The sequence below is a fragment of the Lutra lutra genome, chromosome 8 (assembly GCF_902655055.1).
Source record: "Lutra lutra chromosome 8, mLutLut1.2, whole genome shotgun sequence".
Lineage (NCBI taxonomy): Eukaryota > Metazoa > Chordata > Mammalia > Carnivora > Mustelidae > Lutra > Lutra lutra.
In genome coordinates this window covers 11951084-11977096 of record NC_062285.1, presented here as the reverse complement: position 1 = coordinate 11977096, position 26013 = coordinate 11951084, and the positions used below count along the sequence as shown (strand labels likewise).

The 26013-nt window shown below is 41.0% G+C and overlaps 1 protein-coding gene and 1 long non-coding RNA gene across 2 annotated transcripts in view; one reads left to right on the top strand and one right to left on the bottom strand.

The window, feature by feature from the left end:
• MPP7 (MAGUK p55 scaffold protein 7) overlaps window positions 1-8878 on the top strand; it is a 285707-nt gene extending 276829 nt beyond the window's left edge. Inside the window, 4 exon segments of the mRNA XM_047743326.1 lie at window positions 2473-2566; window positions 3606-3714; window positions 5266-5409; window positions 6057-8878. Of these exon segments, the coding sequence (XP_047599282.1) occupies window positions 2473-2566; window positions 3606-3714; window positions 5266-5409; window positions 6057-6236 (527 nt within the window). The 3' untranslated portion in view covers window positions 6237-8878.
• Window positions 1-26013, bottom strand: part of LOC125107859 (uncharacterized) — an 82669-nt gene that overhangs the window by 8191 nt on the left and 48465 nt on the right. The window contains exons 3-5 of the long non-coding RNA XR_007129675.1: window positions 11833-11895; window positions 9702-9761; window positions 5738-5938 (exon numbers count right to left, since the gene is read on the bottom strand). This is a non-coding gene — a long non-coding RNA (uncharacterized LOC125107859). The remainder of the gene's footprint in view (window positions 1-5737; window positions 5939-9701; window positions 9762-11832; window positions 11896-26013) is intronic.

Genomic DNA, 26013 nt, shown 5'->3' with positions numbered 1-26013 from the left:
ACTGAGTCCTTGTTTTTATGATTTATAATAAATCTGTAGTCACAGAAATCATTATTCCTTATATGTACTGTATTGGTTTTTACTAGATGCTTTCAAGATTTTTTTCTTTATCTTTGGCTGTTAGTACTCTGGTTTTGTTGCTGTCTAGCATGATTTTTCTCTGAATTTATCTATTTGAGATTTGTTGAGCTTCTGAAATTTGTGAAATGTATGTCTTCCACCAAATTTTAGCAGTTTGGGGCCATTATTTCTTGAAAAACATTTTTTTTTTTTTTTTGCCTCACTATCATTTCTGTCTTCTCTGGCATCCAGATTACACATTACACAGGTCCCTCGGGTTCCATTTATATCTTTTCAATCTTTTTTTTTCTCTGTTGCTCAGATTTTATAATTTCCATTGATCTACCTTCAAGTTCATTAGCTTTTTTCTCTGTCCTCCCCATTCTAGCAACTTACCCATCTAGTAACTTGTTTCTGCTAGATACTGTATATTTCTTTTCTAAACTTTCCATTTGGTTCTTGTTTATAGTTTCTATTTCTCTGAGAATTGATATTTTCATTCATTTCAGATGTGTTTTCCTTTACCCTATAAAACATGGTTACAAATAGTTGCCTTAAAGTCTTTGTCCAGTAGTTCTAACTTCTGGATCATTCACAGTTGCCATCTGCCATTTTCCCCTTGAGAATTGGTCAAAATTTATTGGCTCTTTTAAATTGCATTGGGGGTGTTACAAATGCAACATTTTATCAACTCTAGGTCCTGCTTACAGTGGAGCAGAAAATATAGGATTAACTTTAAAAACAAACAAAAACCCTGAGAAGTTTCAGTGCGAACCCGGCAAGTGAAAACCTGGATATAGCCCACCCTTACTGCTGATTACACTTACAACTCTGGGCCAGAGACAGCTCTCTGAGCACTCTGAAAATGAGTAAAGCAGGAGGTGTTGGAGGGGAGTCAACATTTTGGAGAATGTTTTTGTTTTAGCAAGTAATCACCCTTTTATGTTTACAACATAAGTTCTGTCCCATTTCCTGTGAGTTGTGGTTTCAATCGGAGTTCAATTCTGTTAAGTCTTTGCTATACTGGTTTGGGCCTTCCCTGTCACGTGTGGCTCAGGGATGAGTCTGATACTTGTGTGCATCGTTCACATCTCAGCTCAGTTCTCTAAGCCTTTTCTGCATTGGTTTGGGGGTGTTCTGTGCTGCTCTTATTCACGGGTTAGGCTGAGACTTGTTCTAAGTTCGCGTCTGAAAACATTGCTGTGTCAGTTGGAGTCTGACCTGCCAAGTGCATAGCTCAGGGGTTATTCTTTAGCTGGTACTGATTCCTTCTGCTTTAGAATATCTCCATCAGTCTTCCTGGATTACCTCCATACTCTTCAATTTGTAAGGGCTTTTTTGTTTTTTCTTGGTTCTTTTCACCAAAAAAGGGCTCCTGGAAATGTAGTCACACAGAACGCCACGATGCTCTGTAAATGTCCCCACACTCGGGCAAAGCTAAGAAGCAATAGAAGTTAAAATTCCGCCCCCCTGCAGGTTGATTCCTCTCCAGTCGCCCTGCTTTATTTCTTTGCAAAGTTGGCTGGGCCCAGAGTTTTTAGCTATAATCCGCAGGAAAGATGGGCTACTCGCGCTTCCTCAATCAGCATGCAATTCCGGAGGTTTGGTTATGTTTTTATAGTTAACCCTGTATTTTCTGCTCCATTATAACTTAGTAGCAGACAGGCAACATTACTGCACGTCTGGAAGTTCAGTAGTGTTCTGAGGTGTTTATAATTTTGCAATGGAGGAATGAATAGCACATAGAGGTTTTCGAATTCAGTCAGTAAAACAGAACATTGATGACATACTCACTATGTGTTGTGTGTGAAGACAGTAAAATAATTTCGGCGTTTACCTTACAACCTCGTGGGCGTTAGACTTGCTTAGTGAATAACGATCAGTAAATATGATAAAAAGCATATTATTTGCAAAAGACAGGAGTTTTCCCTTAAGGGTTAAAATACCATTTTTATTTAACATAGTAGAGCGCCTTCAAAATAATGAATAGCACAGACACAGTGCTATTTAATTTTGAATCCATATTCAAATCAGTACCAATTCCTATTGGTAGAAAATCTGAATGACACTTTATTAGCTAATTTGCTCTTTTCTAAGTTTTAAAATCTGGTTTATGAGAAATACGTTATTTTTTATTTTTTTAAAGATTTTATATATTTGAGAGAGCATAAGCGAGGACAAGCAGGGTGAGGGGCAGAGGGAGAAGCAGGCTCTCCGCTGAGCAGGGAGCCCGACGTGTGGGACTAGATCCCGGGACTCTGGGATCGTGACCTGAGCTGAAGGCAGATGCTCAACCTACTGAGTCACCTAGATGCCCTGAAAAATACCTCAATACATGATGATTTCTTTTTTGGTATCTTCCTTAGGATGGCTGATGTCAACTTTCATTAACTCTTTTTAATTAAATTGCAGACACAACCAGAGCAAGAAGAAGCCAGGAGAGCGATGGTGTGGAATATATTTTCATTTCCAAGCATTTGTTTGAGACAGATGTACAAAATAACAAGTATGTGGAACGTTTTTGTATGACTGTTGTTTTTAAGCCTGGGCCTCTCCTACCTGGTTTTAGGCAACTGAGGGTTCCCTTCTGTTTGAAATAAATTTTAAGTTTTATAATATTTGAGACAGATGAAAAGGTGAGGATTCGGTTAGTAGGTGTTACCAGTCTTCACCTGTAATGTTTTAATAACCTAGAGCTGCTATGTTTCTGATGAGTTAAATGGGCAGGAGTTACTTTGAAGGATGAGGGAATGTTGCTTATATGTTATTGTGGCCTCTTTCCACCCTACTCCCTGAGTCTTAATACAGAATTTGAATAGAATTTTCTTTAAAAAAACTAACAACGATGTACTAGATCCCTAGTCCCACCATCTTCTTCCACACGCATCTCTCTCCCTCACTGGCTCTTCAGCAAATTAAAACGCTGTTAGTCACCTTGCTTATACCATGTCCTCTGGCCAGCTCTAACTGCCCCACCTCCCCAGGTCCTCCATTTGCTCAGCCTGAATATTTTAGGGTATCAGGGAGCAGTGTGTGTTTTAATGCAGGATTTGGGGATTTTATTGAAACATCAAAATGCTTTTTTCCACGTTTGGCACAGCGATTGTGTTTTTATAGCACGTAATCGGCTGCCCTGCTTCCATTAGCCACCAAGCAGTTCCTCCTGTCGCTGGAAAGCCGAGTGTGGTTATTCTGCAGCGTGCAGTGAAATTTCAGTAGTTTCTATTGTTTGGCTTATTCACTGTTTTATTGCATTGCATTAGTTCTGAAAAAGAGGTGATGGAAAACAGAGTACTGCTGGGCTGAAGTACTTTCTTTCTGCTTAAGTGTAATACAAGCAAGTGTTACTGATTTGAAAATGTAAAATACAAGATTTTTAAAAATTGACATTCTGGAGGACTTGGCCCTACTTATTTTATTGAACACAGTAAAAAAAAAAATTACATGTTCAGCAAAAAATCTTTTTATATATTTGAATTATGTCTTTCCACTTATATCTGTAATTAATTCACGAACGGCTCTGATGCAGATCTGATTTCCTACAGGTTTATTGAATACGGTGAATATAAAAACAACTACTATGGCACAAGTATAGACTCCGTGCGGTCTGTCCTCGCTAAAAACAAAGTTTGTTTGTTGGATGTTCAGCCTCACGTAAGTGAACAATGAGCTATTCAGTGCCCTCTGGCCCATGTGAGCTGCCACACTTCACGGGAACCTTTCAGTCTGGGGGTAAATCTGAAGGCTGCTCACTCTTGGCCTATCTGAGGCTTTCCTAGTGACGAAAGCCTTTAAATGTAATATGAGAGGTCTCTGGTGGGGCGGGGGAGACCCATAATATTAGAGAAGAGAAGTAGGGGAAGCCACAGGTTCTGTTGATAACTCTTGTTTATGTTCCGCATTTGCCAAGTACAGGGACTCTTAGGTATTTCTTCTGTGTAGTTTTTATTAAAAAAAATACATTGCTACGTGTATAATGTATTCTTAAGTGTTAAGTACGATTATAAGTGTTTGTAATTTTTACAGTGGGCATTTTGTTTCTTGGCCCTCTTGTATTTTGATTCTCTACATATTCTACAAGTGTATACCCCCTGCATAGCACTGGGGGGCATTTTGCAGGAACTGAGCTGAGTGAGATGGTTCCTGCAGCTGTCGGCTGAATCCTTGCTGGGAGGCCGGGAATGCTTATGAACGCTTTGGACCGAGAATGCCAGTGGGTGAAGCCATTCAATTCTTACTGAACCACCTCTCCTCCAGCAGTGACCCAACCCACAGCTTTGTCCTTGTCACCCAGGGGCCACAGAGTCTTGTTCACTGATGGGTGTACAACTTCCAAGACCCAGGATGGCCTGGAGATGCCCTTCACTCCTCTTCAGGAAGAGGAGTCTGGAGTGAAAGCGTCCTGACCCCTTCACTTAGGCACTGGCGATGTGCAGGATACTCCTACTTGTGCCGAATCTCTCTGCTGGTACCCTGGGTCTAGTCGGGTCCAGCTCCCTTGGTGTGTGTCCAGCTTTCCGTCCCCAGAACCTCACTAGCCCTCCGGACATACAGATCCTCTGGCCCCACCCCCCATACTAACCTTCCAGGGGAGTTTATGATTTGTACGCACATTCTGGGGGGCCCTGACACATAGGTCAAGAGGATCCCTCAACTCCCACCCTTTTACCATTCCCCCTCAACTGTAGGTGAGTCCTCAGAAGCGTAGTGTAAATAATGTAAGATATTTTGATGGGGGAAGGTTGAGAAGCTTCCTGGAAAGCAGAAGGCTTGCCCTTTTAGGATACTCCAAAGGATAGCATGGCACACAAGACAGAATGACAGACTCCTGTGTGAGATATGGAAGAGGCTTAGATGGGATGGTTGGAAGACTTTCCTGTGCAGACACTTACTTGACTCATAGCATCTCTTGAGTATTTGATTTAAAAATCAGTTTTACGCTATTTTTAGCTGCTTCTGTTCAGTATGAATTATGACAGATTTCAAAATATTTCAAAACATTTTAAAAGGCAAGTTATATTCTCCAACATTTTTTCAGGGGTATATAATTATGACATTTAATTGGCAACTACTGATTGAATAATATATTGAAAGAGCTACTGGCCTTAATTTTAAGGAGTTTTTTCCTTTGAAAGAAACTTTGGTTTTATTATAAAATTCACTCATGACATTATAAAGAAATAAAACTTATTTTCTTCCTTGCAGACAGTGAAGCATTTAAGGACCCTAGAATTTAAGCCCTACGTGATATTTATAAAGCCTCCATCAATAGAGCGCTTGAGGGAGACAAGAAAAAATGCAAAGATTATTTCAAGCAGAGATGACCAAGGTGCTGCAAAGCCTTTCACAGTAAGTACAGTGAGGCTCATTAAGAAAATGTAATGTGGGGCACCTGGGTGGCTCAGTGGGTTAAGCCGCTGCCTTCGGCTCAGGTCATGATCTCAGGGTCCTGGGATCGAGTCCCACATTGGGCTCTCTGCTCAGCAGGGAGCCTGCTTCCCTCTCTCTGTAAAAATAAATAAATAAAATCTTTAAAAAAAAATAAAAAAAAAAAAAAGAAAATGTAAGTGGTGCTTGAAATTATGCATGCGGGAGCCCCACTACCTTCAGAAGACATGGTGTAGTAGATGGTATGATCCACAACTTGATAAAAGCAGAACTGTACTTAGGTATGTACCTTTTGAGTGATTGCATGGTAATGGCTTTCTGTGCTTCTATGACTAGATCTTCCTATTCTGTTGACTGAAGTATTCCTGTAATGATGAGCGAGTGATAATCCTGAAATTCACGATAGGTGGGAACTTTGCGTGAGCAGTTGAGTTATGAAGTTATGACGTCTGAAGAAATTGTAGGTCAAGAGGGTCATTTTTATTTGTGGCTGAGAGAAAAAACACAGGATAGCATTTGATAAACCGGTTATGGAAATGTCTGCATCCATGTAAAGTGATATAATTGCCTGGCTAACCAAAATTTTGTTTTAATATTTCCTTTTGCAGGAAGAAGACTTTCAGGAAATGATTAAATCTGCACAGATAATGGAAAATCAGTATGGTCATCTTTTTGACAAAATCATAGTAAATGATGACCTCACCGTGGCATTCAATGAGCTGAAAACAACTTTTGACAAATTAGAGACAGAGGCCCACTGGGTTCCAGTGAGCTGGTTACATTCGTAACTGAGGGAAACTCCCACGATCAGCATTTTGTAGAGTGCATGATGAAATCAGTTACTGTCCCGGTGGCAGGGTTTGTTAGTCTATGTCACTGCTGTAGACATGCAGTCTTGCTTAAAACTGAATGTTGGTTTTGTTTGTATCTTTCTCCAGCCTTACTTCAAGCACAGTATTTGAGTAGAAGATCCAGAATCAAAATTTGCATAGTACCATCTTTTGAGCAGAGCTTTTGAACCTTTTGGTTGTCTTTAACATACAGCTGTATCTCCAAGGGGAGGTTGGACTTTTCAGGGAGAAACAGCCAGGGAACTGATACTGGAGTTGTGCTTCGTTGGGTCTCAGATGTGGTCCCTCCATCAAGTCTGGACGCTCACAGCTGAAGGTATGACCTTCACAGCCGTGAGCAGCTCCAGGCAAACAGGACAGCTTTGCCCTTCTTCGGATGGGTCACTAGGCTCACCTGGGCTGACAGTAAGGCATCCTCTTACTATTCTAAAAGCGCAACCTTTTTCTTACATATCTACAATATAGTCAGTGTATTTAAGGAATTATGACACATTTGCCTTAGTGAGTGGCCTGCATGTCATAGCTTGAGAAGGCCTCTTAGGACTATGGATCAGTGTCCCAAATATTTAATGAGGGAAGGTAAAACTTTTTTAAATGATTATATTTGTCACTAAAAGCCCTTCCTTAATGGGATTAGTCTTTGTAAGTAAGGTTGGTGTTCTCTTGGGGCAAGTCATGATTACAAAGGACATTTTTATTTATAAATCATCAGACAGGATTTCTGCAGTCACCATCCAATAAATCATAAGAATGTGATTCCTATTCCAAAAGTAGGTGTTTTACCTGTTACCAATACAGTTAAAATGTGATCGATTTTCACACGTGCAATTGATTTTAAATTGATGTTAACTTACCTCTTCATCATCAAAATAATTCTTAACACTAGTCAGGTGCCATCCTAATCTTACCATTTTTAAAGAATTATAAGAAAGACTCTGTATTATATTTAGATGGTTCTCATTTTTGCTTGTTGCTACTGAACTTCAGCAAATAAATCACATAGCTCAAGATACTAGAAAGGGCCGTAAGTTATGTAAGAGAACGCCTTGCCATTCTTCCGTGCACTAAGACCCTGCCACTCAAAAACCATTGCATCTGTGACTTTCAAACAGAAAATATTTTTTGTTGATTTGTAGAGTTTAGATGTCATGTTTAAAGAAAAAATAGAATGTAGTGAAATTTTATATATTTATGAAATCTCCCAAAGGCATATTTTTTTAATCAAATGGAGCTATTCATAAATTGTATGTAAAGATGTCATAATTTAAAATAGTTTTATAAGTCAGGGTCAACATTCCATGTAAATATTTGACCTTTGTTCATACACAGATCGATCCTCAAGTGTTAAACGCGCACCACTCATTTGGTAGCGCTATCCGCTGGGTTTCCTTCAGACATGTCAGAGTTTATGTTAGAAACAGAGACAAAAACTACTGCAATGGCCTTGATACACACACACTAAAACAGTCAGACTAAGTGTTACCTAACATGATCCAAACAGTGAGTTCTAAGTTTATAAACCCAACAGCAAGCCATTTAGTTTTTTAAAAGAGTGGGGAAGAGGGCTGCCGGACTTAAAGTTATAGGGCTGCTCTAAGAAAATACAAGTCTTACACAGAGTTTGGGCAGAGGAGACTCCTCTTTGAACGCTGGCTAAAAATCTCCTGTAAATCAAAATCTCCTCTACAAAGAGTAATGGGAAATGTGTAATTAATTATCTAGGCAATTGTCTGAATACTTTCGGCGTCCAAATTCTTTACTGCGGGGGTAGAGGGTAGCGGAACGGGGTGGAAACAGAGTCCTTGTGGCTGTTGGTAGCGATGGGGTGTTAATACGAAATGTAAGTGTCCAGACCTCTCTCCCTTTTCACACTAGGACTGAACAAGGGGTTTTTTGTTTGTTTTTAATGAAAAGATGCCCCTTAGCAATTTGGGAAATACTAGGTACATGGCTTTGCAAGTGATGCTTACATGGCCATTTTGATGTCTAGAAACTGAGTAAAGCAGCGCCAGGGGCTCGCTGATAACTACTGCAGAAGGCCCAAGACCTGCGTCTGCAGCCAGACCCCCTCCTCCTTCAGCAAGGAGACGCACACGGTGCCCCTCACTGTACTAGTTCGGCTGGCTCCCAAGACCATGTCAGCCACTATTTGAGAGAAGAGGAATGTTTATATTTTTAAGTCCATATATTTAAAATCCAAGATCAGAAAATTCTGTATTCCCATGATCACCAGTTGGAGATCCCAGCTGGAGTCCATTAGAAAGAGGTGAAATTGAAATATTTTTTCCCGTTGTTTTACTTACTCATATAGACGTTCTTAATAGCTGTAAGGCTGACATTCCTGGCATTATATAATGATTGAATGTATCTGAATCATAATAACTTAAAATGGACAAACCTGTAATCTTTACAGATTTAAAAAAAACTGTTAGTAAAAGCTTCTTGAAGGTCTAGATTTCTATTAATTTATTTTCTTTTTGACTGCTAAGGATTTCTAAATAAATGTAATGGAAAACCTTTGATCTTAATAAAGTAGCTTCAGAGGACATGTGCACTTGCACAATGTTCTTGCACTTGGGTCTTTAGGATAGTGTTTCTTGTGGTCGAACAAACACTGTTTTCTACTCTAATACCAAATGGTTTATTTGAATTTGCCATGTTTAAAATTAAACTTCATATTTGTTTCCATCAATAAGTTACTGGTCTTAACAAGGTTGTTGGACAGACGGACTTCACCAGTCCAGCCATTTAAAGAGACGGCCTCTCCGCCCATGGGTCCCACTCCCTAGATCACTCTGGTCCAGCGGACTTAGCCAGGCCTCGGGGTACCTGCTGGTCCCCGAGCTCTTGGGGGGACATCCTTCTCTACAGCTCCTCCTCCAGGACGTGTCCATCCCCTAGTCACCATCCCTTGCCTCTCAGGCCTGTTAGTAAGTGACAGCCACCTCCAGCCTGGCCCAGACCCTGAGGGTGGTCCATAGCTGGGCTTTCCCCATGGGACCCCAGGAGAAATAAGGGGGGGGTTGGACAGTCAGGGCCCATCCATGATGGGATCGTCCCTTGTCCCACTCCTCCCCATCAGGAACTAGAGCATTCTCCACATCCTGTTCCTGAACTCCAGTCAGGCACAACTCAGCTTTTTTATTTAGCTGTACCTGAGAACAGACGCCTACCTGCTTAGGTACACGCGCTCATTAGCGCTGGCCTTGCTTCAACAGTTGAGCCAATGAGCCCCAGCTCTGCTTCCGCTGAAACACTGTACAGGGTAGCACTCAGGAGCCTGGGATCTGGAGCCACACTTCCTGAGTTCAAATTCTGGTTTTGCCTATTACCAGCTTTGCAGCCTTGAGACAGTCCTTTAACCTCTCTGAGCAGGAAAATGGACATAATAATTCTGCTTACCTCATAGGATGGTTGTGGGCACAGAAGAGCTGATCCATGTAAAGTACTTGGAACAAAACCCTGGGACAGAAATATTCAATAACCGTGAGCTCCTGTGTTACAGTGATCATTCTCACAGCACACAATTTCGAAATCGCTCTATAAATGATCACCCATATAAACAGTTCTCCATTAGCAAACTCACTGGAAGTCTCCTCATAATTCCTAAAATGGTTCTGTTATGTAAAAAGCATCCATTACTTCCAAGTGATACATCAGGACCTAATTAAGTAATCCTCAATAGGGAAGTGAACAAATTTTGAGCCACTGGTATGCAGTATAACTTACATGGATTTAAGAGAAATGTCCCTTAATTGCATTAATGCCCTTTCTTCGGCTACCACACTTCCTTCACAAATGCTTGCTCCCCTTACCCTCAAGCTCCAGGAGGGCAGGGAGTGTTTCTGAAACCACTGTGTACGCACGTGCTCCGACCAGGACCAACCCCCGCTGCCCCACTGTACTTCCTGACCATCAGACGTCTGTATGGTTTCCATTCGCTACCTCACTGAATCCTCACAGCTCCCTTACATGAAAGACACCTTCCTATTTGTACAACTGAGAAAAGGGAGGGGCGGGGCTTCAGCACCTTGCCCCAGGTGACAGGCTCACAAGCACTGGAATCTGGACACGAACCGGGGTCTGCCTCCCCGCGCCCGCACCATTTTCACTGCGGCGCGCTTCCTGATGTTGCTGTCGCTTGAGCCAGAGCTGGAAACCTGAGATTTGGTCACTTTGAGATGGTCTACCCTTCTTATGCATGCACAGTTTATAATTTTCTCAAAACGCTACTGCTTGAAGTCAGATAGACCTTGCTGTACCTAAGCCTGTAAGAACTGGTTAATCCACAGAAAGTGGCTGTTTATCAGCAGCAAACCTGCGCAGCGTGACACGCAGTTCGGTTTAGGCCGCCCGAGCCCCGGTCCTTAGTGGTGAATCGGGACAGTCTGCGATTTGCGGGGATTAACCTGAGTTGGTCGTGCTGCCCAGTGCCACGTGGTGTTTGTTGGAGAGGCTGTGACTAAGGGCTGTTCCCCTGATTTACTTTGTCAAAGATTAAACTGCATGTGGTAAAAGATCTTTTATGCTCCTGTCCCTATCCTTCTGTTGGCACTACCCCAATTATTTGGTGACGTTTGCCAATGTTGACTGCCATAATGCCGACCTTAAACCAGAATAATAAAGGCCAGTCTGTAGAATGACCGAGTAGAAAAAAGAAAAGATCCTAAATCCATAATAGCATCAACTGTTGAACCAATCCTAGGACCTCCGTCCACTAACTGCTGAATGCACACTCAGGGTTCTCATGGCCTGTTGGCGGGAATATAAATTGGTGTAAACACTACAGAAAACTGTATGGAGGCCACAAGAAATTAAAAACAACTGTATTATGATCCAGCAAGCCCACTTCTAGGTATATATCTGAAGGAAAATGAAGTCTGTACTCCCTGGTTCATTGCAGCATTACTCCTGATAGGCAAGACAAGGAAACAACTTAAGTGCTCCAACAGATGAATGGATAAAGAATGGAAATACACACACACCAATATTATTCAACTACGAAAAAGAAGGAAATTCTGCCTGTTGCAACAACATAGATGGGCTTTGAGGGTCTTATACTAAATGGAATAAGAGAAAGGCAATAACTGTATGTTCTCATTTACATATGGATTCTGAAAAAGGCAAACTCAGAACGAAAAACTGTAGTTACCCAGGCCTGGAGGGTAGGAGATATGGGGAGATGCTGGTCAAGGGTAAACTTCCAGTTATAAATTAGATAAATTCTGGGGATCAAGTGTAACATACTGATTATAGTTAACAACTCTCAGGTACATTATACAGTATAGTTAAGAGTAGACTTCATCACCACATACACCAAAAAGAAGGTAATTATATGAGGTGTTGGAAATATTAACCTTATTGTGGTAATCCTCTCACAATATAAACATGTATTAAATCACATTGTATATCCTAAACTCACACCCTGAAAAAATACAAAGGTTCTGATGGTTTACGTCACTGGTAGGCTGTTCACTGGGAAAGCAGCATCCATGAGTAACTCAGGCCACTCCCACTCTTTGCTTGCACTTACCAAAGGTGGTCTTCTCAGCTGCACATGCCCTTGAGTGACGCAGTGATTGAATTTGAAAACACCCTGGAATGACAAAAAAACATGATCATCTCAACAGATGCAGAAAAGCATTTGATACTACTCAACGTCCATTCTTATTAAAAACTCTCTCTTGAGTTTCTTCTTAGTGGGTTTAAAGGGAACATACCTGAAAAGGATAAAATCTATATGAAAAACCCACAGCTAACATCAGAGTCAACGGTGAAAAACTAAGCACTTTTCCCTAAGGTCAGGAGCAAGACAAGGATGTCTACTCCCACCACTTTTACTCAACTTAGTACTAGAAGTCTTAGCCACAGCAAAAAGAAAGAAAAGGCATCCAAATTGGTAAGGAAGAAAGTAAAACTATTTGCAGATGATGTGATACTATACATGGAAAAACCTAAACACTCTACAAAAAAAAACTATTAGAAATAAATGAATTCAATAAAGATGCAGGACACAAAATACTCAGAAATCGTTTGGGGGCGCCTGGGTGGCTCAGTGGGTTAAGCCGCTGCCTTCGGCTCAGGTCATGATCTCAGGGTCCTGGGATCGAGCCCCGCATGCATGGGGCTCTGCTCAGCAGGGAGCCTGCTTCCTCCTCTCTCTCTGCCTGCCTCTCTGCCTACTTATGATCTCTCTCTCTCTCTCTGTCAAATAAATAAAATTAAAAAAAAATCGTTTGTGTTTCTAAACACTAGTAACAAACTAACAGAGAGATTAAGACATTTCCACTGACAGTTGCACCAAAAAAGAATAAAATATCTAGGTATAAACCTAACCAAGGAGTGAAAGACCTATAATTGGAAAACTATAAAACAGTGACAAAAGAAATGGAAGATAGCACAACTGGAAAGAACTAACATTGTTAAAATGTTCACACTATCCAAAGCAAACTACAGATTCAATGCAATCCCTATCAAAAAACAATAGTATTTTTTTTTTTTACAGAAGTAGAAAAAAATGATTTTATAGAACTAGAGAGCCCAGAAATACACTCACATTTACATGGCACATTAACCTACAACAAAAGAGGCATGAATATACAAAGGTAATGAAACAGTCTCTTCAGGAGCACCTGGGTGGCTCAGTGGGTTAAAGCCTCTGCCTTCAGCTTAGGTCGTGATCCCAGGGTCTTGGGATAGATTCCCACATCGGGCTCTCTGCTCAGTGGGGAGACTGCTTCCCCCCACCTCTCTACCTACTTGTCATCTCTGTGAAATGAATAAATAAAATCTTTAAAAAAACAAAACAGTCTCTTCAACCAATGGTGCTGGGAAAACTGGACAGCTCCATGCAAAAGAATGAAACTGAACCACTTAACAACATACACAAAAATAAATTCAAAATGAATTAAAGACCTAAATGTGAGATAGGAAACCATACAACTAAAAGAAAACACAGGCAGTAATTTCTTTGACCTCAGTTTTAACAACATTTCTCTAGATTGGTCTCCTCAGGCAAAGGAAACAAAAGCAAAAATAAATTATCAGTACTACACCAAAAAAAAAAAAAAAAAAAAGGTTTTGCATAGCAAAAGAAACCATCAACAAAACAAAAAGGCAACCTACTAAATGGGAAAAAAAATGTTTGCAAATGATATATCTGATAAGGGGTTAATATTCAAAATATAGAGATGTATGGGTGGCTCAGATGGCTGGGTGTCTGCCTTTGGCACAGGCCATGATCCCAGGGTCCTGGGATCTAGTCCCACATCAGGCTCCCTGTTTAGCTGGGGGTCTGCTTCACCCTCTGCCTGCTGCTCTTTCTGCGTGTGCTCTCTCCCTGACAAATAAATAAAGAAAATCTTTAAAAAAAATCCAAAACATATAAATAACTTACACAAACTAAACACCAAAAATACAAGTAATCCAATTAAAAATGGAAAGAGGACCTACATATACATTTTTCCAAAGACATAGAGATGGCCAACAGACACTTGAAAAAATGCTCAACATCACTAATCATTAGAGATATACCAATCAAAACCACAATGAGATATCACCTTACATCTGTAAGAACAGCCAGAATCAAAAAGACAAGAAAAAAACAAGTGTTGGTGGGGATGTGGAGAAAAGGGACCCTATGCACTGTTGGTGGGAATGTTAAAAAATCAGTGCAGCTCTGGTGGGAAAACAGTATGGAGGTACCTCAAAATGTAAAAATAGAAATGCCATATGGTCCAAATACAATGGTCCCAGTAATTCCACTACTGGGTATTTACTCAATGAAAATGAAAACACTAGTTTGGAAAAATATATGCACCTATATTTATTGCAGCATTATTTACAAAAGCCAAAATAGGGAGGCAACTCAAGTGTCCATCAATACATGAGTGAATAACAATATATGTGTACACACACACATACTCACACACACTCACTGGAATATGACTCAACCATAAAAAAGAATGAGATCTTGTTACCTGTGACAACAAAGATGAACCTACAGGGTATTATGCTAAGTGAGATGAGTCAGGCAAAGACAAAACCATATGATCTCAGTTTTATGGAATCTAAAAATAAATCACAAAACTAGATCCATAAATACATAGAACCGACAGTTGCCAGAGAGCAGGGTGGAAGGTGTGAACAAAATGAAGGAAGGGAGATACAGACTTCTAGTTATGGAATGAACAGGCCACAGGGATGAAAGGCACAGCATAGGAAATGTAGTCAATGGAATTATAATAGTGTTCTGTGGTAACAGATGGTAGCTATAATTGCAGTGAACACAGCCTTACGAACCAAGCTGTCGAATCACTGTTGAATACCTGAGACAAACGTGACCATGTGTGTCACTACACTGGACTTTTTTTTTTAATCTGAAAAAAAATTTCTGGAACCTATAGAGTGGGCCAAAGCAAGAAACTACATTTAAATTCTATTCTTCCTGGATTTCACTTTTTTCCTCCACAACATGGATGAGATTTTAACCTTAAAGTTTGGACAAAGTTGTTTTATGTTTTTGGATTTACAAATTTATCATGCTTGTGGGTCTACCATTTTGAACAAAGAAATACCTATTTTACTTGACTTGGGCAAAAGTAATACCAAAGACTTCATCTGTCGAGTCTTTATTCTGCCCCAGGCACATTCTTTTTTTTTTTTTTTTTTTAAAGGTTTTATCTATTTCAGCAAGAGAAAAGTGAACAGGCGCCATGAATGGGAGGAGGAGAGGGAGAGAGAGAGACTCTCCAGCAGAATCCATGCTGAGTGCAGAGCCTGATGCAGGGCTCAATCCTGGGATTCGAAGATCATGAGCCTAGCCGAAACCAAGTGTCAGAACTTAGCCAACTGAGCCACCCAAGCACCCCTGCTCCAGGCACTCCAATCAGTAGTGTGTGAACATATAAAAGATCTAAACAGGAATACATTTAAATAACCACGGCTATGGGGATGCCTGGGTGGCTCAGTTGGTTAAACATCTGCCTTTGGCTCAGGTCATGATCCCAAGGTCCTGAGATCAAGTTCCGCTTTCTGCTCAGTGGGGAGTCTGCTTCTCCCTCTCTCTCTCTCCCCCTCCCCCTGCTTGTGCTGTCTCTCTCTCAAATGAATAAATAACATTTTTCAAAAAAAAATAACCACAGCTATAGAATGTAATTACTATAAATGTTAAAGATGAACTATCTATATAGTGTAAGTAAAAGGACTGGAAACAAGCCAGGCAGATGCAAACAGAAAGCAAGGGACATAATAATATTAATAATAATAGTAGTATTATTAATATTAATATCAAAATTGAGTTCAATGTTTATTAGTTGGGTCAAACGTCCTCCTGTAATAAACAGTGGTACAAGCCACAAAAGGAAGAGCTCAGACAGAAGACATAAAGCAAAACCTTGAGAAACGCAGTCAACAAAAACACGTGATTTGGTTATTTTTAAAACACTTCTCTTAGACTGTGGAGAAATATGGTTGTAGAAGGTCCACATGTCTTAATTTCTCTGGTGGATCTCACAGCCACGAAAAGAATGCTTTATCCTGCAAACTGACGTTGCACTTCTACTGAAGGACCCCACGAGCGTTTACGAAACACAATCCTCAATAGGCCACAAGGAAAACCTCATTAAATTCCAACATATTGAAATACTTCAAATTACATTTCATCGCCACAGACCCACAGAACTAAAAATGAGCGACAAATAAAAACCAAAGCCGGGGGTTGGGGGGAACCACCTGGAAAAATTTTGTGAAAAATTTGTAAGTATCCTGATCACTGAGGAAATGAAAATGAAACTGCAGGTTGTTTGGAAAATGGTGAAGCTCTTGATCTATGCAACAGGACGAAAACTGAGCTCAGGAACACTTGTTGCCTTAAAAGCTTTGCTGAGGAAAAAAATAAAAATAAACATTGGCTCAAGCAACTTGGGAAATGAGGACATGAGTGCTATTTTGGCTAGGCTAGCATATACACTGAATTTTCCAGGAATGCACTACCATGTAAATCAAAAGAAGGTTGTATTTTCTTTTTTTTTTCAGAATATAGTATGAGTTTTTCACCGTCCTGGAGCCTTGGGTCATTAACGCCAATAGCGCCCATGGCCCCTGTGGCTCACGTTGGTACCAACGCCTTGCCATGGCACGTGCAGCGAGTGTGTACGTGCGTTCAATGACAGCTACCTTTAAAAAAAATTATTTACTTATTTGAGAGGGAGACAGAGTCCTGGGGGATGGGGTGGCAGGGGTAGGGGTAGAGGGAGAGGGAGAGAAAGTCTTTAAGCCAGATGTGCGTGGAGCCTAATGGACACAGGGCTCCATCTCCCGATCCGGAGATCATGACCTAAGATCCTGACCTGAGCCAAAACCAAGACTTGGACGCTCAACCCGCCACACCATCTAGGCGCCCCCGACTACCACTCGCTTGAGAGAAGAGCTGCTGAGCGCATACATGTCAAAATGTATACTCTGTGCTCAATTGCTTCCCCTTGATTTCTCCTTTATGTTACAGTGGGGGTTCCTCTTAATTCGGCAGGTTTACACGATCTATGGATTGCATGTCAGGACAGCAGAAGACACGATACAAAATGTCTCTTACAGAAAGGGACCACCGAGTATGATAGGACTGATTACTGGATGCACTGGCCATTCAAATCCCACCTATTTTCGATTCTTTTAATTTCAGTGCTCATCCTAATTTAATATTATATTGTGATATGATTAGTGCATAACTGAGCATAAACTAGCATCCCCACAGAGACCATAGCTAGAAACAGGCTACTGAAGAAGAAAACATCTTGAAGGTCAGAAATACTTTCAAAAAATATCTAATAAAGCTATAAATAAAATGACAGATATCAAGCTAATAGATACCCCTAGAACATAATTTTAAAAAGATAGGGATGCAAATCAAGAAAAAACATTGAGATGTGGGAAACAGAACCAAGAGAGCCAGTATCTATATACCCAGTAGAAGCTCCCGTCTTCCCTAAATTAAAGATAGATTAAAAAAAGATAAATTCACAGATCCAGATATTTCTTTTGAAAATCTGTACACTCAGCAATAGAGAAAGAATCCCATGACGAGAGAGAGACAGAGAGAGACATAGAGAAGAAGAAAGGGGAGGAGGAGAGTGAGAGGGTGGGAGGGAGGGAAAAGGAATCCGTTGGGCATCACACATCTCACGTACATCAGGGTACCAGATGAAAAAGGACACGTTAAGTATTGTGGGAAAAATGGGTCTGAGCCTAGAATTCTATAACAGCCACTGCTCACACCAGACTATCATTCAAGAGTGACAATAAAATGAACTCATTTAGATATACAAGAACTTAGACATACTTACCACCCCTATATGCTATATTCTGCCAGGAAGAAAGATTCAAAAATGCACTCTAGCAATGAAAAGGAGTTGATGAAAGAGGAAGGCATGAATCAAACCCATAGTGATAAGTAAAAAAATCAAAATGATTTATAGACACTACCAAAGATCTGGGTTCAAATCACTCCTACACTACTTCTTACCTATGTTACCTCATTCAATTTACTCATCCTTCCCAGGCCTTCATTTCTTTATCTACCAAATGAAAGTAATGATAGGATGGACCCAATAGAGTTTGTTGAGATGCTGTCCGTAAAGCCCTGAGTATAGTGTTCACATCTGGTAAATATTCGATACATATTAGTTATTATGGGCTTCAAACTGCTGATCTATTTTTGGAAGGCAATTTTGCAGCTACACCACAATTTAAAATACACATGCCCTTAGATCAGACAGTTTCATATGCATTCTCCTACCTACACTGGAATGTTAACTGCAGTCAAATTTATTATAGAAAAAAATTATAATCAACCTGTCATCAGTAAGAGAATAATAAACAATGGTATAATAGAGTTTTAAAAATTATGCCACTATTTAAAAATATGAGGGTTTTGTATTATTATAATGTACATATTAAAGAGTGTGTATATATTGACATGAAGGGTGCCACATTCTTGTGTACGAAGGCATACACAAAGTGATCTGGGAAGGTCCAGACTGACCAGTACTGGTGGTGCACCTGTGAGCATGCAGGTACCAAAGATTCTCGATTCCTAGATACATCCCGGTCTGTATTATTCAAATTGTTTTCTTGTTGAGCACATTCTACATTTATAGTTCAAGTGTTACAAAGTAAATAAATGCCTCACAAATATCACATCTTGACTTTGGTCACAGTAGATCCTAAGAGTGCTTTGGTGTGTAAAAAGTAGTGCAGGAGGTAAGACAGACTTCCCCTGCGTGCCCTTGCTGGGAAGACGTGACCTTTGGCCAAGCCCTATTTTGGAATCCCAATCTCTAGTGAACATCACTGCATGTGTTCTCCCAGTCCCTTTCCTTTATGCCTCGGATACTGTCACCAAGGGAGCACTACTTAGGCTTATTACCTCTTTGCTCTATTCTTTTCTCCAGGCTTTCCCGGACCATCTCCCTCGCTCCTATGGCTACATCTACTGGAAAACAGGACGAACACAAATATTCACTGGACACACAGTCTGTTCTAGAAACTTGGTGCAAGCTTCCTCATTGACTGCTCGCACCGGTCTCATGGAAAGCAGTATCCCTGTTTTACAAATCAGAAGAGAGAGATGCACAGAGTCTGAGAAACTTGCCCCAGGTCATGCAGCCAGTGTGTGGTACATACAGCGTCTAGACCCAATAGTGTCTGGTTCCAAAACCACGTTTCTCTACCCTTTAAACCATCCGGTCTTCCATACGTTTAATCACACTGACTGAGATGTGTGTGTGTGTCACAGGCATGACACTTTTTCACTCTCTGCCTCGGCTTCCTCCTCTATAAAGTGTGGATAATAATAATGACCACCGTTGGGACTATTATGAGGGTCAATCCTGGTTAATATTTCTGACAGTGCTCAGAACGGTGCTTGGCACACGGTGAGGGCGACACAGAAATGTGGCCGTGAATTTGGTGGTGGTTGTTTTCCCCTGGAATTCTAAACCCTCACTCGTAGTGAGTCGGATTTCCTTGCTGAACCCTCATAGGTCAAAGCGGTCCCCAGCACCTGTCCGCTCTATCTCAGAGACATCTCCCCCTAACGCACTGCGAAGGACTGCAGCATCCTTTGGCTGCCAAGTGCCCCCCGCACCTCCCCCCCAACGGCCCTTCTTCAGTCTGGCTCTGCTGAGTCATCCTCAATACCCCCCGTTTGAGTACTTTTTCTAAAACATAAATTTGGTTAGGATACTCTCTGGGTTAAACCCTTGTGACATCTTGGAACTCAATAATTCTTAAAAAGGGCAAAAAAATGTGAACACTTCACAAAATATATAAATGGCCAATAAGCACATAAAAGATGCTCGACCTCACTCACCAACAGAGAAATGCAAACCGAATCCACAATTTCTATACGGCCGTTAATTTAATTTATACTTAAATTCAAAAGACTGACCCTGCCACGTTATGGCAAGCACATGGGACAACTGGAATGCTCATACATTGCTGAAGGGAAGGAAAAATGCTAAGGCGCTTTGGAAAATGACTTTGCAGCTTCTAAAGTTCAACATAATTTATCATATAATGTAGTCATTCTACCTCTAGGTATTCGCTGAAGGGAGACAAAAGCACACGTTCACATACAGAATGATTCACTAATGTCCACCTCAGTATTATTTGTTACGGCCCCAAACTGGAAACCTCAATGTCCATCAACAGGCAAGAGGAGAACTAAATTCTAACATATCCATAGAAGGGAACAGAACTCCAGAACAGAAAAGAGTAAACGGATGAGACATGGAACGATATGGAAGAATCTTAAAACCATTATGCTGAATGAACAAAGCTGGACAGGAAAAGAGAACATCACATATGGTTCCACTTATAGAAAATTTCCAAGTAATTTATACTGATAGCGTTCAGTGATTCCAGAGTATGGAGACGGAAAGGAAGAGAGGTATTATAAAAGGTGTGAGGAAACTCTTGGGGTGAATGGATATGTTCATTATTTTTAATTGTGGTAATAATTTCATAGGTATATACATTTGTCAAGCCGATCAAATTACACTTTAAATATTAACATTTACCTCGATAAAGTTGTATAAAAAATGAGACAAATTTTGAACGACTAAAACCACACACATTCATAGAGACCTAGCTGCCAGGCATCTATAACACAACATGAAACAATCCAGTCCTGGAATAAAATGTCTTTTATGATCTATCCGCTGGCCAGATTTTGACCTTCATTTCCATCCATGGATCTCTCTGGCACGTCACACATATCTCTGAAATATTGGTTAGATTCATCGTATTTACCCACCCTTAACTCTGTCTTTCTCTGCATCCCAGTCTCGGTAGGATGAAGGCAGAGAAGGTTTGGTTATGCTGGGTCTCTCTCTCCCGCCCGCACTGCTTGGCTTCTCAGTAATTTGAGGGAAGGCGGGAGAAACAATGGCAATTTATTTCGCTGGACAATGGAAGACCATTTGGTAGGCTCTGGAAGTGCTACCCCGTGTAGCTGATATTTTAGACTTAGGGACAGCTTCTTGAGGAAAAAGGAAATTTAGCCTTGTAACGCCCCACACGGAGATCTTCAGGTGGCAGAAATAGGCAAAGCCGTTACCCAGCAGACTGCCATTTCCTGCCATGAGGTAGAAATGCCAACAGGAATGAAAACTTGGGGCCAGGTTCTCTCGAGAATTATTAGAGAATAAAAACCTGGTCCCTCATTTTTGGGCACATTTTATAACCCATCATGAATCAGAGAATCTTCTTCAGAACTTTCAGATAGCTGAGATGAACAAAATATTTTTTATAAAGTGCACTTCGTTCATCCCTATAGTCCCTAAAGAACACTTCCTTTTTATAACGTATTTCTTTTTCATCAATAGATGAAAATTCCTAAATGAGAAAATACTATGGGGGCTCAGCCCCTGTAAACCCGGCAGGAAACATACTTATATACAAATTATTACTTAGTTGAGTTTTTTTTTTTTCTCTTAAACTCTTCACCTCATGTATCTAAACTTGAACTCACCATCCCGCCAAAACTCTTCTACCTTCTGTATTCTCAGCCACAGTTAATGGCTCCACAGTTCCTCAGATATGCCCAGCTAGATCCTCCCGATTCTGCACTGAAGTCGGCAGAATTCTGAGATGACCCCTGGAATCCCCATCCTTTGGTGCGCATACAGCTTCTCCCGGTTGTCTGAACACCAATTTTGGTGCTGCTTTAAGAGGATTTGGCACATGTAAATAAGTCAATCAGTTGACTTGAAGAAAAGGAGATGATCCTGGTCTAGTCAGGCATGCTCTTAGAAGGGACTAATCTTTTCCCAAAAGAGAAAAAAGAAAAAAAAAAAATCGGAAGTGTGAGAAGAATCTGACAGTAAGGACAATCTCTGTCACTGGTCTGAAGATGGAGGGGACCGCATGTCAACGAATGCAAGTGGCTTCTAGGGGCTGAAAGTAGCCCCTGGCTGACAGCAAGAAAGCTAGGATTGCGAGTGCAGCCCTACACTTGCAAGGACTGAAATCCGCTCACAACCACATGAACTTGGAAATGGACCCTAGTCCAGAAGAGATGAGCCAGTAAGCCCTGCTGACACCCTGACTTTGGCCTTCTGAGACCCTAAGCAGAGAACTCGGCACACCATGCCTGGGCTTCTGACCTACAGAATTGGGAGCTACAAAGCATCACTGGGTTAAACCCTGATGTCAGCTGTGCCCCCATCCCTGAGCTAGGGGTTATACAGGAATAGGAAATAGGATGTTCACCCCCTACATGCATTCTGCCACTGAATTCTACCAAATCTCTTAGCTGCATCCAAACGTCTCTCTCCCTTTTTGTTTTATGTGGTGACAACACTTAACATAAGGTCTACCTTCTTAATATATCTTTAAGTGTACAAGAGAGTATCATTCTCTCTAGGCACAAGGTGGTACAAGATATCTCTAAACTTATTTATCCTATAAATAAATACCCTATAAATAAATTTATAGGATAATAATTGTTACATTAGAGTCAAGTGTACAATGTAGTGATTGAACACTTCCACACATGACTCAGTGCTCGTCACAGTAAGTGTCCTCTTTAACCCCCATCGTTTAGTTCTCCCCTCCCCTCCCCACCTCCTCTCTGGGAACTATCAGTTCGTTCTCTATGGTTAAAAGTCTGTTTGTATCCCTTTATTCTTTGTTTTGTTTCTTAAAGTCCACATGTGAGTGAAGTCATACGGTTTTTGTCTTTCTCTGGTTGATTTATTCCACTTAGCATTATACTTTCTAGCACCATCTATGTTTTTGCAAATGGCAAGATTTCATTCCTTTTTATAACTGAGTACTACTCCATTGTACACACATCTTCCTTATCCATTTGTCTATCAATGGATGCTTGGGCTGCTTCCATAATTTGGCTATGGTAAATAATGCTGCAATAAACATACGGGTACATGTATCTTTTCAAATTAGTTTTCCTCTTCTTTGCATGAATACCTAGTAGTAGAATTCCTGGCAATTTTATTTATTTCCACTTGCATTGTTTTGAGGCACCTGCACGCTGTTTTGCCCAGTGGCTGCCCCAGTCTGCATTCCCAGTGACAGCGCAAGCCTTGGGCTTGAGTTGAGTCAGACCAGGCATTTTCCAGAGATGAAGCAGCACCAAGCTGCAGGGCACTCTCGCTGTGCCGTGCCCTGAGAAGCTTTTACTGGTGGGCAGGGCCTACAGTCAGACCAGCTGCCTGCTCCCAGCTCGCTGCTACGGCCACAGTCAGACTGATGCGTATGGTTTTTCCCCCTCTCCCTGGGGCAGGACTCACTTTGGGGTTATCCGACCCCTGCCTGGCCACTTGCACCCCGCCAAGTTGCTCTGATGGGATCTGACCAAGAGCATTTGTGGGGGGAAGGTCCACAAGGTGCACCGGGGCTGAAGGGGTAGGGTTAGCAAGGTCTGTGGCCCGCGGTCCCCTGCTGGAAGGACCCTGCAGTGCCAGAACGGAAGCAGGCCAGTCTAGAGGGGTGGATCCATGGAAGCAGAGCTCCATGTAAGCAAGTAAGGGGGCAGGTCTTGGCACTGGTTCCCACAAGCAGCAAGGGAGGGAAGTGACACCTGCCTCCTTCTTTGTTGCTAGAGTCTGTCCCTCCTAGACACACTCTGAGATGAGTAAACAACTCTCTCTCCCCTATGCCCGGTTCTGGTTCTACCCCGTACCTCCACCGGCTGTTTGTTTTGCTGTCTCTTTAAGGGCAAGGACTCCACTTCCTCTCACCCTCCCAGCTCTCTGAGAGCCTAGCTGCTGATTTTTAAAACTGCAGGTTTTAACTCCTGCTGGTTGTAAGAACTCATGAAATTTAAAATTCAGCCCCTTTGGTTTCAAAACCAAATGTTATGAGAATTTGCCTTCCCTGCCTGGGGTCCCCTGGTGTGAGGGTCTCTCTCTCCCCCTTCCAGGCCCTGGCTGGCCCCCTTTCATGAGGCAGGTCCTGTGAGTCCATCCAGCACTAAACTGTGCTGTGTCTCTACCCTTCTCACCTGCTCTGATTTACCTCTTCCCTATGGTTAGCTAGTGGGTCTGTTCTACCAGTCTTCAGGTCCCCTTTGGGTTATTTATGCCTATGTGAGTATTACAGAGGGATACCCAGGAGACAGGTGAGTCCAGGGCCCTCCTACTCCACCAGCTTCCCAGTGGTCTCTGTGCTAGTACCAACCTGTTTTGATTACCAAAGCTTTGTCATATATTTTGAAATCTGGGATTATGATACCTTCAGTTTCATTCTTTTTCCAAGACTGCTTTGGTTATTCAGGGTGCTTTTGTAGTCCCAAAAATTTTTTTGAATTATTTGTTCTAGTTCTGTGGGAAATGTTCTTGGGACTTTGATAGGGATTGCATTAAATCTGTAATTGCTTTGGGCAGTATGGACGTTTGAGCAATATCTTTTCTTCCCAAGAACATGGAGTACCTTTCCATTTGTTTGTGTCACCTTCAATTTCTTTTGTCAATGTCTTAGAGATTTCAGAGTATAGTCCAATTTTCACCTCCTTGTTTAAATTCATTCCTAGGTATTTTTACTGCTGTTGGTGCCACTGTAAATGGGATTGTTTTAATTTCTCTTTCTGCTACTTCGTTATTAGTGTAAAGAAATGCAATGGATTTCTATGTATTGATTTTGTATCTGATGACCTTACTGAGTTCATTTATCAGTTTACTGGTAGACTGTTTAGGGTTTTCTATACAGAGCATGATGTTATCTGCAAATACTGAGAGTTTCCCTTCTTCCTTACCAATTTGGATGCCTTTTCTTTTTCCTTGTCTGATTTTTCTGGTTAGGACTTATATTTCTTATTTGCTGTGGCTAATGTGGTGAGAGTGGACATTCTTGTCTTGTTCCTGATAATAAGGGGAAAGCCCTCAACTTTTCACCATTGAGTATGACATTAGCTGTGAAATTTTCAGATTTTCACGGATGGCCTTTATTATGTTGAGGTATGGTGCCTTGAAGTCTACTTTGTTGAGGGTTTTTTATCATAAATGGATGTTGTACTTTGTCAAGGGCTTTTTCCACATCTCTTGAAATGATCAAATGGTTTTTATCCTTTCTCTTGTTGATGTGATGTATCACATTGATTGATTTGCAAATACTGAGCCATGCTTGCATCCCAGGAATAAATCCTACTTGATTGTGGTGAATGATTTTTTTTTTCTTTTTACTATATTGTTGGATTCCGTTTGCTAGTATTTTGTTGAGGACTCTTGCATCTGTGTTCATCAGAGATATTGGCCTGTAGTTCTCTTTTTTTGTAGTGTCGTTATCTAGTTTTGGTATCAGGGTGATACTAGCCTTATGGACTGAATTTGGAAGTTTTCCTTCCTCCTCTACTTTTGGGAATAAAAACTTAAATTTCATATCAACTAATTAGCAACTCTCCATTTTCACTTCTCTCAGCCCCCGGTAACCACCATTCTATTCTTTGCCTCAAAGAGTTTGACTATTTTAGATGCCTCATAGAAGTGGAATTGTGCAGTATTTGTCTTGGGATTGGCTTATTTCACTTAGCATGTCTTCAAAGTTCATACATGTTGCCACTTATTCTAGTATTTCTATCCTTTTTGAGGCTAAAAAATACTCCCTTGTATGTCTGCACCATATTTCCAAAAATCCATTAGTCCATTGATGGACATTAAGGTTGTTCCCACATCTTGGCTACTGTGAATAATGCTTCAATGAGCATGGGTGTGCAGCTATCTCTTCAAGATACTGATTTCAGTTCCTTTGGATAAATATCCAGAAGTAGAATTTTTAAGTCCTGTGGCAATTCTATTTTTAATTTTTTAAGGAACCTCCACATTCCTTTCCATAACAACTGTACCATTTTGCATCCTCATTAACAATGTGAAGGATTCCAATTTTTCCACTTTCTCCACATCCACAACACTTGCTGTCTCTCTTAGGGTTTGTTTTTGTTTTTTCAATACTAGCCATCCTAACATGTGTGAGGTAGTATCACCCTGTGGTTTTGATTTGCACTTCCCTTATGGCAAATGACATTAAGTGGACATGTTGAATGTCAGAAGACTATAGAGCATCAATGTAATATTCAGTAGGTAGTTGGATGTATGAGTCTGAAGTCTAGAGAGAAATCTGGGATAGGTATCCAGATCCTTGAATCCATGGAACATAGATGCTAGTTGAAACATGAGAATGGATGACATCATCCATGGAGAGG